General features: G+C 45.8%; 1 protein-coding gene across 3 annotated transcripts in view; it reads right to left on the minus strand.

Annotated features, from left to right (window-relative positions):
• CWH43 (cell wall biogenesis 43 C-terminal homolog) overlaps positions 1–15,297 on the minus strand; it is a 533,223-nt gene that overhangs the window by 311,304 nt on the left and 206,622 nt on the right. For all 3 annotated transcript variants that reach the window (XM_069631684.1, XM_069631685.1, XM_069631686.1), the window contains exons 6-7: positions 12,152–12,234; positions 4,314–4,568 (exon numbers count right to left, since the gene is read on the minus strand). In XM_069631684.1, the coding sequence (XP_069487785.1) occupies positions 4,314–4,568; positions 12,152–12,234 (338 nt within the window). The remainder of the gene's footprint in view (positions 1–4,313; positions 4,569–12,151; positions 12,235–15,297) is intronic.

Here is a 15,297-nt window from a genome sequence, read left to right on the forward strand (position 1 = left end):
AAACTACTCCAAAGTGACTTAGTTTCACCTTATCCATGGTCAACAAACTGCCCCGAACGGATAGTGTAAACCTACTACCTTCCTACCTCAATTAGACCAAACTGTAACTAAACCTAAGAATATGACTGCATCTGCAACCTAAAATTGCTCAAGTGCTGACGCCTGACCAATGGGTAAAGCTATATGCTTCTAGACCCACGCCAAATCAACCTTGCCCCACTACAACTAGAAATTCTAGACTATGTTATAGATTCACCACAGTTAACTACTCTTCAACTATAAGATCCCATAAAACCAGCACCAAACCTACTCCAATAGGTCAGAAACAAGTGAGCACAACTAACAAAACATCCATCTGAAGAAATGGCCTAGCTGCGCAAAAATACCCAAGAAACTAAAAGTGGCTACTGAGGATAAAACCTCTTCCATCAAAGGGGGACTCATTAATGCCAGGTCATTAACAGCCCATGCTTTAAACATCAACGACCTTATAACCACTAACAACCGCGACTTCTTAGCTATTACCGAGACTTGTCTCCAAACCACATCTGGGCCACTGCTCTCTTTAGTTATCACCGACAAGTACCCCATTATCAGGCAGGGTAGAACATCTGCGAAAGGTGGTGGAGTAGCCTTCATCGCTAAAACTTCATTAGGCCATAGGCCTGCCCCCACCCAAACCTTCCACTCTGGAGAACTCCTATCAATCAAGCTACCAATGTCACCTATGCAAACCATAACCATAAACCTTATGTGGAGATCACCAGGACCACTATCCTCCTTTGGAGAAGCTACAACTTTACTCCTCACAGCCAACTCCAAGCCAGGATCACAAGTCATGTTCTTGGGGGACCTTAACTTAGGACTCCACGACCCCAAAGACGCCAATGCATTAGCCATTGCAAATAATATTTCCGAAGTAGGCTTCTCACAACGTGTCACCCAACTTACCCATATTAAAGGCAGACTACTAGACTGGATTACTGATATCAACTGTCACAGTAACATTCTTTCCAACTAGCCTTGCGCCTGGCCAGATCATCTTATTATTCTCTTTACCCTACAGCACAACAACGAATCCAACCTTGACAAACGTATGGCACCGCCCAGATCTGCCAGAAATATGCCTAACGTAACAGCTCAAAAGTTACTCCCGCTCCTTCAACCCCTTAGTAACTCCTCCACCCCTAATGACGACCCAACCTCTCTAGTGGACCTACACAATGCCACAATACTCAATGCTATCAACAAGATTGCACCACAAAAAATGCGAAAAGCCAAACCTGGTTCACACCTGAACACCTGGTTTACCCCGCACCTGTGAATTCTGTGTGAGAACAAAAGAGCTGTCGAAACCCTTTGGAAAAGCCTCCCTTCAACATCTAACAAAGTTAACTTCACAATAGCCTCGTCTACATATAAATCAGTTATCTTCCAAGCTAAATGCAACTCCTACAATGACCGAATTACAAAAGCCAAATCCAATACAAAAGAGCTATTCAATATCATCAGAGAGTTAGTATCCCCTACCGCACCACCTGTCTACTGCATAAAAGACCTCACATGGTACAATAACATTCAGAAAGCTCTTTCCGACAAAACTGAGCTCCCCCAAACAAAAATAGAAACCAAAAAACGGCTCTGGCTAATAACATACACCAACCTGCAACTCAATCACCTCTACCTGTTCAACAGGACTTGTTAACATTCTCCCCCGTTTACACCAAGGAAGTCGAGGATATAATTCTAAGCTTAAAACCATCCAGATGCATGGGTGATGTCTGCCCAGCAACAATCATTAAAGAGACAGCGAAGGATCTTGCACCATTTATCACCTCATTAATAAATGCCTTGTTTGCAACCAATACAGTACCTACTAATCTGAAGGATGCATGGGTCCTGCCACTTTAAAAAAATCCTTCCCTTGACCCGAACACCACAACAAATTATAGACCAATAACCACGGTGCCCTTGCTCCTAAACATTCTGAACAGGGCTGCCTACTTACAGATTCAGCCAATCAGTCTTCTGATCTAGACATGGCACGGAAACAGCCCTGATAGATCTAGGAACACAAATGGAAACCATAGCTCTCCTTCTGTTACTAGATCTATCAGCTGCCTTTGACTTAGTGGACCACAAAACGTTATGCAACTACCTTTCATCGGCGGCCCACTTCTCTGATGATGCTACCTCCTGGATCCAGTCCTTCCTCAACAATAGAACCACAAGAGTGTTTGCACCTACTGCTTCTGCAATACCCGCCCCTGTCACATGTGAGGTCCCCCAGGGTTACTGCATATCCCCTACGCTTTATAATATATTTACAAAGCCTCTTTTTGAAAACCTAGGTAATTTGGGTGTCTCCTACACTAATTACGCTGACGACACCTGAATCCTGATCCCCATTACCAGTGACTACAACGTAGACGCTGCTGCCCTACAATATGGAGTTTGGCTCCATGTTTATTCCCACTGAATTGACTCTTGCATCTGTGTGTGTTGCCGGCCTGCAGCATGGGGTAAGGCTCCATGTTTATGCCCACTGAATTGACTATTGCATCTGTGTGTGTTGCCGCCCTGCAACGTGGGGTTTGGCTCCATGTTTGTGCCCACTGTATTGACTTTTGCATCTTTGTGTGCTGCCGCCCTGCAACATGGGGTTTGGCTCCATGTGTATGCCCACTGCATTGACTCTTGCATCTGTGTGTGTTGCCGCCCTGCAACATGGGGTTAGGATCTATGCATGTACTTAATGTGCACTCTCTTTTGCACTTTACATGTGTAGTATTACTTCTTTATGTTCCTCTATGATGTAATGAACATATGCGCTTCCCATCTGTAGCTTGAAGCACTGTAACCAATCTCTTAAGTAAAAGCGCCTAAATAAATAAATAAAATAAACACCTTCATGGCATCTACTTAATCATTCAAACTTGGATGGCCAAACATGGACTCTGTCTTAATAATGATAAGACAGAGTTACTCCTTGTAGGAACCCAAGTTAGACTCAACAGACTAGACAAACAATTCAATGTATTCAATATAGACAGTAAGAACATCAAAGTTTCTAAGGATGTAAAAACCTTAGGCATCTATATTGACTCCTCACTATCAAGACAAACTAACGCAACTGCTTCTACCAGGGCCTACCCTTGCAAGCTTATTAACGCTTGCAGAGCATTCTTGACCACAGATAACTAACTGTATTACCCTACCCAGGGCACTAGTCTTAGCTAAAGTAGACTATTGCAATGCCCTGTACCTAGGTACCAACCAACACAACTTAAAAAAGCCACACATTTTCCAAAACAACGCGCTCAGAGCAGCGACCAAGTTTCCCAGATCACTCCACATCTCAGAGCTGAGACGTAGTGTTCACTGGCTTTCAATTAGTCAAAGAATTAGACTCAAAACTCTATCACTTACCTTCAAATGCCTAAATAATGTATCACCTACTTACCTCTGCGACAAATTCATACTAAACTCCTCAGATTGTCCAACTAGATCTCAACAAGATAATTGTAGTATCATCACTACGTTTAAGCTCCAAAAGGCGGGAGGCAGTAGCTTCCTGGTCCTAGCAGCAAAAATGTGGAACTCCCTACCTCCCACCCTTAGAGCTGAACCTTCATTCCACAAATTCAGGAATAATGCTAAAACCTGGCTCACTCTGAATGAAGACTAACTACTTGCACCCACATCCAGTATCCTCCTTATAATTAGCTCATCCGACGTGTATATTCTCCCTCTATAGGATCCCTACATTGCAACGCAAGTTGCTAGGTCCGCAAAACATGTCCCATATCTGATGTAATGTAAACACACCTTGCAAAATGCTTATTCAATGTCAAATGTAAATATTGTTTCTACATGTAACTGTAAATATATATTCTATGCAACTGTAAATACCTATTCTATGTAACTGTAACTGTAAGAAAGTGCCCAGATGCCCCAGGTCTCGGCGCGCTATATAAATACATGTAATACAATATGATATAATACAATAAGTGTGTGCCTACTTTCATCAGGGCTGCCCTTTTTAACCACAATCTATATTGAAATTTAGAGACAGCATATATGGAGGGAGCTGACTGGACTTATATATTCCTGCAACCGGCAGGGGACTGGCTGCACAACTAGGTTTTATAAGGAGAAAGGGGGTATTTTTTTGTTCATGCTTTCTAAGAAAGTGGCTTCCTGGGGCCAGTGCCCTCTTGTTTGTATCATGGAGTGGGACGAGGAAGATGTGGAGTTGGAGTAATGAAGATGATTGGTGACGCAACAGAGCACAGCAGCATAAGGATACCCACCCAGTAAAACGTGGCTTCTCTCTCGAGCATATTCGCCTCCTGGCACAAACTTGAATGCGGTGCACCACACACAGGCCAAGATTTCCAGCACAAAAACCAGCATGGCTGCAGTCAGGACCTTCCCAGGGTGGTTGGAACTGATGAGTCGGCCGCACAGGTTAGGCCACACAGACATGGTGTACACGGCAAGAATGCAGCCTGACAGGAAAGCCTTCTCCGCCTGTAAATAAAGGAGACCCGCTGCGGCTGCTGCACCTGGAGGGACAGACAAGTGCATCCTGGGTTAGTTAGCGACTGGAAGCAAAGCAAAGCGCTTTTTAAAAAAAATTGATTGATGTTTTGTTTGTTTTAAAACGGGATGTGAAATCCTTTACAGCGGAAACATTTCAGCAGTAAAGTTTCCCGCTTCCAGCAATATGTGTTCCTTAATCAGGCAATCCCTTATTTGGAACCTGTTGCGGTTTCTTCCGCCAATCATAACTTCGCTGTTCCACTTTTTCCCATGGTCATGATTGATTGATGCATCTCATTCCCCCATAGTAATGATTAATTGATGCCTCACTTTTTCCCATGGTAATGATTGATTGAGGCATCACTTTTTCCCATGGTAATGCTTGATTGAGGCATCACTTTTTACCATGGTAATGATTTATTGGTGCATTACTTTTTCCATGTTAATGATTGATTGATGCATCACTTTTTTTCCCATGGTAATGATTGATTGAGGCATCACATTTTTCCATGGTAATGATTAATTGGAAAAAAGAGGTTTGTTGCTCCCGGCTATCTTGCTTGCAGTTTGTGAAATAAGTTTAACACTTTGGTTAGTACGAATTAATTCGTTTATTGTTGGTGTTTTTCTTGGGTGATTTTTTCAAATACATGTGTTTTTGAGAAACACTATTTGGAACTTGACAAGCAAGTTTAGGTCAGCCGACACGTGTTTCGACCCTACGGTCGTTCTCAAGGCTGAACAATATTCAATGGTGCCCAGTGTTGAGTAATTCGTGACAATTTAGTGACATGTTACATTATTTTCAGCAGTGGTGTTAAGGTGATGTGCAAACATAGTGACAAATAATGACATTACATCAAAAAACATTGATATGTCGGCATAAAGAAAGTTTGCAATTGGAAGAGAAGAAGGGAGGAAGAGAAGAGAAAAGTAAGTAGCTGGTTGAAAATGTACTAATGGTAATATAGATTGAGGTAATTGCCTCTTACCCAATTACGGTTGCTGTGTGCCCTCAGTGGTGTTCTGTAATATTAGACTGTCCTTAAGGCAGTCCTGGCTCCTGTTGGGCCCTGGGGGAAATAAAGAAGGAGTTGGAGCTTACATGTGGGCATTGCCCCAATTGATCCCCCCAAGGTTCGTCAATGGTACCGTTTGCCCGGTAAAGAGATGCTGGCTGTGGTTGTTGCACATGAGCACTGTGGAAAACATCAAGGGCTTTTCTTGAATAGCCTTTGTGTGTTCCCAACCGGTGTGCGTGTTGGTTGTAGCAGTTGCAGTATCATCTAAGTATGAGGCTTTCAAGTGGTTGGCCCCAACCTGTGATTTGGCTGGGGTTGTTGAAATGGATGGTCTGGGATGTACATCAGGGGCTCTTTAGAGAAGTGCTCCTGTGTGTACCCAGCCATGTAGAGCATTGGATTACATATCCTAGTTGTTGGAAAGTAATAAAGGAAATCATTGGATATGGCGCTAATTGCTAAGCACTGTCCATGGGTTGGCATGTGCTTACTGTCCCTTGGATGGGCGGGGAGGCTTACCTGTATGCTCTGTCTGTCTCTCTGTCCCAGGCGGTGCTCTGCTGCTTCTGCACACCGCGCTGGGTGCCGCCATTAAGAGCTGTTCGTTTTCTGTTGACTCACGTTAGTCTTGGACCGCGCATGCGTGATGGTGTAGTGTCTTAGCGCTAGTCCCGGCGCATGCGCGTCGTAGTGTGCGACTTGCGCATGCGGCGCGGATCAGCGCAAGACACTCATCGGGTAAAACTTGTGACTTGGAATTAAGAGCGGGGGTTGGTAGGCCCTAGCCAGTAGGCTGTGTGGCAGAAAGGGGATCGCTGGGGAAAGCAGGTTATTGATGCGGTTGTGTGTTGAGGTAGTCTGTGGGGGTCAAGGGTGTGAAATGTGTAATTATCATAGGGAGTATGACGGTTTAGGTCATACATGGGGTAATAGCCCTTGGTGAACTGAGTCAGTTTTGACATGGGTACTTGTAAGTGGCATATCTTGAATTATGCCCGTAATTGGGTCGATAAAAAATATAATAAATAGGTGTGTGTGGCATGGTCTCTTGTTGGGCCATGTATACCCAAAACCTAAGGTCATGAGTCTCTGTGGGGGTAAAGGGAAAGGAGGAAAATTAGAAAAGAGGAGGTTTACAGGAAGACATTTAAATCATGGTCTTTATTGAGGCCATTTTTCAGACATCTGAAATGGCAAATTAAACGTGCTTCCTCTTGTCTCAGTTTTTGGATTCTGTCTCCTCCTCTTGGGCCCAGCCGGACCGTCTTTAGCCCGATGATCCTTATGTAACTCTTGTTCTCCATTTGGTGATTCTTCTGCCAGTGGTTTGCCAACGGCAGTTTGGGGTCTTGTGAATATATACTATTCATATGCTCTCTAATCCTGAAGCGTGTCTCACGGATGGTGCTGCCTATGTATATTTTATTGCAAACACACAAACTCCAAGCAAGATAGCCGGGAGCAACAAACCTCTTTTTTCCTACTCACCAAACTGGGGCTTAGGCTAAACCCCAAAACCGCTCCTGTGATCTTGCCCAAACCACAAACACAATACAATTGGAGCTTAGCACTGGCAGGTTCCACTCCTAGAGCCTAAAACCCACCTCATCTAATAATTAATTGGTGCATCATTTTTTTCCCAGGTTAATGATTGATTGATGCATCACTTTGTTCCCATGGTAATGATTGATTGATGCATCACTTTTTCCCATGGCAATCATTGATTTATGCTTCTCATTTTTATTTTCAACAGAGCATAGTAATTTGCTTATACAGGCATCATGGCGCCCTGCGGTAGTACAAGAAAATGAGGTGATTACGAGCCATGAAACAGAAAACAAGAGCAATGTATGTATCCCTTGCAATCTGCTTCCCTTGCCATAAACTTCCCCCTATGACTTGTAAAGCACTGCATTGCTTCTTGGAGTTCGGTCGGCACTCCATCAATTTCCGAATAAGTAAAAACAAGAACATTCTTGGTGAACAGAAATAAAGAACCAGAAAGGCCAGCCCAGAAAAAAGAATACCGTTCCAGATGAACGTCTGCTGCGGAGCTCAAACCAAATCCTGGCCCAATGGGGGAGTAACATCCACCTCAGTGGTTTGCCCAAACCAGGCCAACGCATTCCCCCCATCAGCCTTCAACAGAGGCCTGACACTGGACTTCAAAGGTGGATTGTGTCCAAGACTGTCAGGGAACTACAGTGCGTCACCTGGTGATAGGGGTGACATAGGGAATGAGAATTTTGGACTATCAACTGTACAGGACAGTCAAAGACAGGTGGCAGCAGGGCAGAAGGGTTTAAGTCTACTTGATCGAACAAAAAGCGACCTTTTCCAAATTGACCAATTACTTTTTTGTTCGTTTTTTAAAATCTAACATGGTGGGGGGGAGGAGAGACCCCACGCCCAGCTTCCCTGACCTTAACCTATTCTCTTACCCCACCCCACAATATATTTAATTAAAATTGACTGAAATTCCTAAAAAAGTGGAACAAAGAATGTCGGTCAATTTGGAAAAGGTCAATTAGGCCACCATCAAGCAGGCTAATACCAGGCAGAAGACACAATTAAACTTGTCAACACTAAACATACACCCCCGGCAGAGCTACCCGGCTGGCAGAGAGGTGGAGATGGCTCATCAGCACTAGTCTGCCAAGCGAACACCAGTCCAATGCACTCGCAGATAACATAGGTGTACAGGTGCACTCCTTCACTGCTGCAACAGCCTGTCTCCTGATGTCAAGTTTGGATAAGGTCCATCCAGCAACCCTCCATCTCTGCATGAGGACACAGCAGCATTGTTCACAACCACAAACACGCCCATCTCCCTCAATTCCCGTTCGTCTGGAGGCTAATTGAAGCGTATGCCTCTGTGTAAGTCACGGCAGCACAGGGATAAGGTTAGTTATAATCGAAAAACTGCTGCCAAGATTTTTTCAACCAAGATCTGTATTTGTAGGCACACTGTGCCAAAAGAGCCAAAAGAAAAGGGCGCAGCGAGAAGACTTGAAGTGTCTGGAAAAATGTATTGCCAAGCAGGGCCGACCTTAGCGGCGGCAGTGCCCGGGGCAGCAAAACAAAAATGTGGCCTTTCCACTGAGAAGGAAGAATGGTCTTTGGCATGGTGCGCACATGCAAGGGTATACAGTCACACTGTAGCTCTCTTGGCCAAACCAGAGGAAAGATATCTATTTGCATATCTCTCTGAACCCCACCACACGGCCACTCCAGCACCAACATGCCAGGCAATTCTTTTCTGAACATGAGTACTAACAGTAATCTCAGACATGTGTTTCTGACTTCTTGGGATAAAGGCCGGACGCGGACAAATGGAAAAGCACAGGAATGGTGACAGGTAGTCCTCAAGGTTACTTCTGAGACAGGATGTTGCCAGAAGGATCGCTTTATGTTATTAGAGGAAGTGAAAGGTTAACTAGACAGCACAGACTGGCAAGTGAGAGTCTGCTCCATGAAGCAAGAGACTGCATCTTCCCAGGACTAGGAACTTCTTCCCAGGCCGTATGAACTCATAGTGATAGGGCATTCTTACGCCAGCTCTAACAAAAGTATCAAAGTGTGTGATTTGGGGTGTTGGGGGTTGCTGCTGTTTTTAGTTTAGGAGGAGGCACGCAGTTGGCAGGGTATTGCATTACATTGCAAAGAAGGACACTGATTCTTGTTACTTGTTACTGTTCCAAATTTATCACATCAGCACCGTTTTTCCATCACAACCTTGGGTTTCTACTCTTCAAATCTCATGGTAATACCACGTGACCTAATTTGTATTTGTGGTTCATCTTTGGACTTTTTACTTTTTCAGCTCGTCTTTGATTGATTAATTGATTAATGCATTCATCAAGATGCTTTTTATAGCAAACCCGAATTGTATGCTATTATACCTTAGTTTACCGCCTTCCATCTTAATTTCTTTGTTGTAGATGTTAATAAGCAGACATATTTTATAATTTTTCTTTCTTGGTTAATGGGTAGTCTGCTCAGCATGTGCATGTGATCGCCCATGACCAGTCTGCTCAGCATGTGCATGCAACTGCTCTTGGGAAGTCTGCTCAGCATATGAATGGGGTTGCCTGTGGGAAGTCTGCTCATCATGCTCATGTGATCGCCTGTGGACAATCTGCTTAGCATGTGCATGCAATTGCTCTTGGGGAGTCTGCTCAGCACATGAATGGGATTGCCTGTGGGTAGTCTGCTCAGCACAGGCATACGATCGCCTGTGGGTAGTCTGCTCAGCACGTGCATACGATTGCCCGTGGGTAGCCTGCTCAGCACGTTCATGCAAATGCCCATGGGTAGTCTGTTCAGCATGTGCATGCTATTGCCAGTGGGCAGTCTGCTCATCATGTGCATGTGATTGCATGTGGACAGTCTGCTCAGCATGTGCATGCAATTGCTCTTGGGGAGTCTGCTCAGCACATGAATGGGATTGCCTGTGGGTAGTCTGCTCAGCACGTGCATATGATTGCCTGCGGGTAGTCTGCTCAGCATGTTCATGTGATCACCTGTGAGTAGTCTGCTCAGCATGTGCATGCGATCACCTGTGGGTAGTCTGCTCAGCATGTGCATGTTTTCGTACATGGGCAGTCAGCTCCGCGTGTGCATGTGATCACTCGCTGGTAGTCTGCTCAGCATGTGCATGCGATCACCCATGGGTAGTCTGCTCAGCATGTGCATGTGATTGCCAGTGGGCAGTCTGCTCAGCATGTGCATGTGATCACCCGTGAGCAGTCTGCTCAGCATGTGCATGGAATCATACATGGGTAGTCAGCTCTGCGTATGCATGTGATGACCCGTGGGTAGTCTACTCAGCCCGTGCATGCGATCACCCAATGGTAGTCTGTTCAGCATGTGCATGCAATCATCTATGGGTAGTCTGCTCAGCGCAGCGAGTGCATTTTCTTATTGATTTATTTATTGGACATTTGCATGGCACCTAAACACAAGTGTTTCAAGGCGCCACAAGACAAAAAAGGGGGGCAGGGGAAAACAACAATAAGTGGTCCTAGTAGGCTTTGTGACAATCGGAATAATGCAAAAGCATGCGATCGCTAGTGGGCAGTCTGCTCAGCATGTGCATGTGATCACCCTTGGGGAGTCTGCTCAGCATATGAATGGGATTGCCTGTGGGTAGTCTGCTCAGCACGGGCATATGATCGCCTGCAGGTAGTCTGCTCAGCACGTGCATACGATTGCCTGCGGGAAGTCTGCTCAGCATGTTCATGTGATCACCTGTGGGTAGTCTGCTTAGCACGTGGATGCGATCACCCATGGGTAGTCTGCTCAGCACGTGCATGCGTTCACCCATGTGTAGTCTGCTCAGCATGTGCATGCAATCACCCATGGGTAGTCTGCTCAGCATGTGCATGCGATTGCCAGTGGGCAGTCTGCTCAGCATGTGCATGTGATCGCCCATGGGCAATCTGCTCAGAATTTGCATGTTTTCGTACATGGGTAGTCAGCTCCGCATGTGCACGTGATCAGCACGGGCATGCGATCCCCATTGGTAGTCTGCTCAGCACATCCATGCGATCACCCCTGGGTAGTTTGCTCAGCGTGTGCATGCGATTGCCAGTGGGCAGTCTGCTCAGCATGTGAATGTGATCGCCCGTGGGCAGTCTGCTCAGCATGTGCATGGAATCATACATGGGTAGTCAGCTCTGCGTATGCATGTGATGACCTGTGGGTAGTCTACTCAGCACGTGCATGCGATCACCCATGGGTAGTCTGTTCAGCATGTGCATGCAATCGTCTATGGGTAGTCTGCCTAGCGCAGCGAGTGCATTTTCTTATTTATTTATTGGACATTTGCATGGTGCCTATACACAAGTGTTTCAAGGCGCCACAAGACAAAAAAGAAAGGGGCGGGGGGGGGGGGCAGGGGAAAACAACAATAAGTGGTCCTACTAGGCCTTATGACAATCAGAACAATGCATAAGCGTGCGATCGGTAGTGGGCAGTCTGCTCAGCATGTACATGTGATCACCCGTGGACAGTCTGCTCAGTATGTGCATGCAATTGCTTTGGGGTGTCTTCTCAGCCCATGAATGGGATGGCCTGTGGGAAGTCTGCACAGCACATGTATACAACCACCCATGCTTAGTCTGCCTAGCACGTGCATGCGATCACCCATGGGTAGTCTGCTCAGCCCATGCATGCGATCATCCATGGGTATTCAGTTTAGCGTGTTCATGCGATCACCCATGGGTAGTCTGCTCAGCAGTTTCATGCGATCGCCCGTGGGTAGTCAGCTCTGCACGTGCATGGAATCGTCCATGGGTAGTCAGCTCTGCACCGCCCTGAGCAACTCTCACTCTTTATCACAAATGAGGAATCAGCCATCCAATATCTACACAATATAGGTTTATTGCGTGGGCTACTATAATTTAATGTATCAACATGACCTTTCAACGGCCATAGGATTTTGCCTCTATGTTCCCACAATTTTCAAGCCAGCAAGATGAACGCAATGATTGCTCTAGGCTCTGAGATCATGTACGGAGACTCATAAATAACAGCAATCACAATATGGGAAGAACAATATATCCATTAAATGCATGTCTTACCAATGAAATACCACCAAACACGATTGGCAACAGGCCAAAAAGACAGGAATACTCCATGAGCCAGGCCCAACAAAATCATACCTCTAAAAGAAAACAAATGTTGTGTTAATATTGACATTAGTGGTTAGTTCCCATTGAATGCTTTTATATGTTTGCACAGAACAACAAGTGCCATACAGGACGAGTGACTGCATTGCGTGTAGGGACACTTAGCGCGGTATCTGGATATCAACCTCATACTTAGAGCAGCAAATGCAGGGAAAATACATGGAGAAGGGCAATGTGCCTTTCAGTCAGGAATGATTTATTTATTTATTTGTACATTTGTAGCAGCGTGCAAAGCCCATGGGCATTTAGGCGCTAGTTACAGAGAGAACAGTCATTGATCAGTGGTTAGCCGGGCAGTGGGGAGTAAAGCCAATTGAACAGCAGAGTTTTGAGGTGCTTTCTAAAGGCATTGTAGGAAGGTTATCCAAGCAGGTGTGGGGTAGCTTGTTCCAAAGAGAGGGTGCCCGGACTGGGAAACTTGAGCCCCCCACTTTAGCACGTTTGAACCTAGGTGTGACAAGGCGGTGACTGTAGGCGGCTCTTGTAGACCTTTCTGAGGCATTTTTTTAGAATGTCAGCTGCGTAACCTGGAGCGTCATTCAAGAGACAGCAGTGGGTGAGGGACAGAAATTTGAAGTTAATTCTATCTTTGACTGGGAGCCAGTGTGCTGCTTTTCCTGGCATCTGATATATGGTCCCATTTGCCAATGTCAAGAGTGGCTCTGAGCGCCTAGTTCTGGGTTGTTTGTAGTTTGCTGAGGTTTCTTTTCAGAGGTACCGCAAAGCAGGGAGTTACAATAGTCAAGTTTCGAGCATATTAGTGCCCATGCAACTTCCGGGCGGTTAGTGGTAGTGAGGAATGGTTTACTGGCATTGATTAGTCTGATCGCATAGTCTGATCTCGAAGCAATATGGTTGATGTGGCGGGTCATTGAGAGAGCAGAGTGGAGGTAGACTCCAAGGGTCTTGACGGAGGATGCGACACGAATCTTGTGGCCGACCATGACGAAGGATATGTATTCCTGGGGGAAACTCTTCGAGCGTGCAGGGGGCCCAATGAGGAGGAGTTCAGTTTTGTTGTCGTTGAGGCAAAGGCTGTGTGTGGCCACCCACGATTGGATAGTTTTTTAGATTTCATTAATTCTGAGGGTGTCTTTCAGGTCGTTGCCGGAGAGGTGGATAAGGATTTGGGTATTGTCAGTGTAGTTAGTATACGAAATTCCAAAGGCATCAAGATGGTCGAACAATGGTTTAGTGTATACATTGTACAAGCTGGGTGATATACAGGAACCTTGGGGTACCACACAGAAGTTGAAAGTCAGTGAGGCAGTGGCCTCGGCCGCAAATACTCTGGAGGATCTGTTTGACAGGAATGAGGCGATCCAATTAGAGGCTTTGAGGGAAAAGTGGGCAGTAGAGGTCAGAGCTTGGCAGAGGATCTTATGGTCAATGAGGTTGAAAGCAGCTGATAGGTCGAGAAGAAGAAGCAATGATAAGGAGACCATGTCGTTGGCACAATCAAGCTTTTTTTTAGGTCAAGGAGAGCTGTTTCTGTCCCGTGCTTATGACGGAAGCCTGACAGGCGGGATCATAAAATGTGGTAATGTTCTAGGAAGGTCTGTATTTGTAGGTAGGCCACCCTGTCCATGATTCTGAGGAGGTAGGGGACAGTAGTAATGGGGCGATAGTAGGGATGGCTGGGTCAAGGGTAGGCTTTTTCAGGAGCAGTGAGATCCAGGATTTCTTCAATGAAAGTGGGATGGAGCAGGATGGGAAGGAAGAATTGATGATGGCGGCAATAAGAGGGAGTAGGGTACAACATATTCTTTGACCAAGGAGGCTGAGAGTGTATCTCCCTTGTACCGGGATGGTTTAAGCCCAACAATAATGTTTGCAAGGGCGATATTGCTGATAGGTTGGAACTTTAAATGTCGTCACGAGTTGGACCGTAGATGGCCGGCAGTAGGAGAAGAGGCTTGTTTAGCTTTTATTTTGGATTGAAACTGTATGATTTTGCCTGTGAGGGTGTCTTGGATCATATTACACCAAGTGTTGTCTTTAATGATGGCATCTGGGGCATATGGGGGTTTCTAGTTTGCAGAGAATGGTGAAGAGTTCCCGGGAGCTTGAAGCCACGTTAGCAATTCTTTCATTGTACGTGGAGGCTTTTGAGGTGAGGATAAGCTGTTTGTATTGGTGCGAGAGTAAAGAGAGGTGGCTCTTGTTCGTGGGAGTAGGGGTTTTATGCCAGGTGCCTTCTGCTGTTCGTTTCGCGGCCCTGGCAGTACAGTGTTCTGGGGTGAACCAGTAGTTATGATGGATCGGGTTCTTGGATTTCTTAGCTTTGAGAAGTGCCAGGTGGTCGAAGGCGTTGCAGAGCAAGGTGTTATAATGGTCCATTGAGGATGTGGGGTCTTGTGAGGAGGGCAGAGGTGAGTTGATGAGTGGACTAATGTTTTTGTGCTAGTCAGGTTGTGTGAACTGTGAGCCATGGTGATGCAGTGGGCAAGGACCAGCTTAAAACGTTTGCTAATGGCTGGAATGGTGAATATGATAGTATGGTGGTCTGACCAGGGGAAAGTTCGGTTTGATAAGATGGAAATGTTGCAATTGTGGTCTAGCAGCCAATCAAGGATTCAGTCATGAGAGTGCATGGGTTCTGTGATGCTTTGGGTACATCCCAAGGCTGACAGGGCAGTGGCTATGGCAACAGCGTCTGTGTCATTGGCATCACTGAAGCCCAGGTTGAGGTCAGCTAATACTAGGAGTTCAGTACTTGGTTTGAGGTTGGTGGTGATGAGTTGGGTGAGGTCATCTTCGAAGGACACAATGGGGTCAGGGGGACGGTATATGAGATGTAGAGTAAGTGTGTTGTTATGTGAGCATTCGAGTTTGGCTGACAGTGATTCGCAGTTGGGAATCGTTGTTGTGGAGTAAGTGTATAACGGGAGAGATTCTTTGTAAATAAAGGCTTCTCCTCTGCCTTTTCTTTCTTGCCTGTCACAACAAAGGATGGCGTAGCCTAAGGGCATGGCAATTGAGAGGTTTGGGCCTGCTGAAAGGGAGAGCCAGGTCTCGGTCAGGGCAAGGATGTCAAG

Source organism: Ambystoma mexicanum, chromosome 6q, assembly GCF_040938575.1.
Source record: "Ambystoma mexicanum isolate Mex_15411 chromosome 6q, UKY_AmexF1_1, whole genome shotgun sequence".
NCBI classification, from domain to species: domain Eukaryota; kingdom Metazoa; phylum Chordata; class Amphibia; order Caudata; family Ambystomatidae; genus Ambystoma; species Ambystoma mexicanum.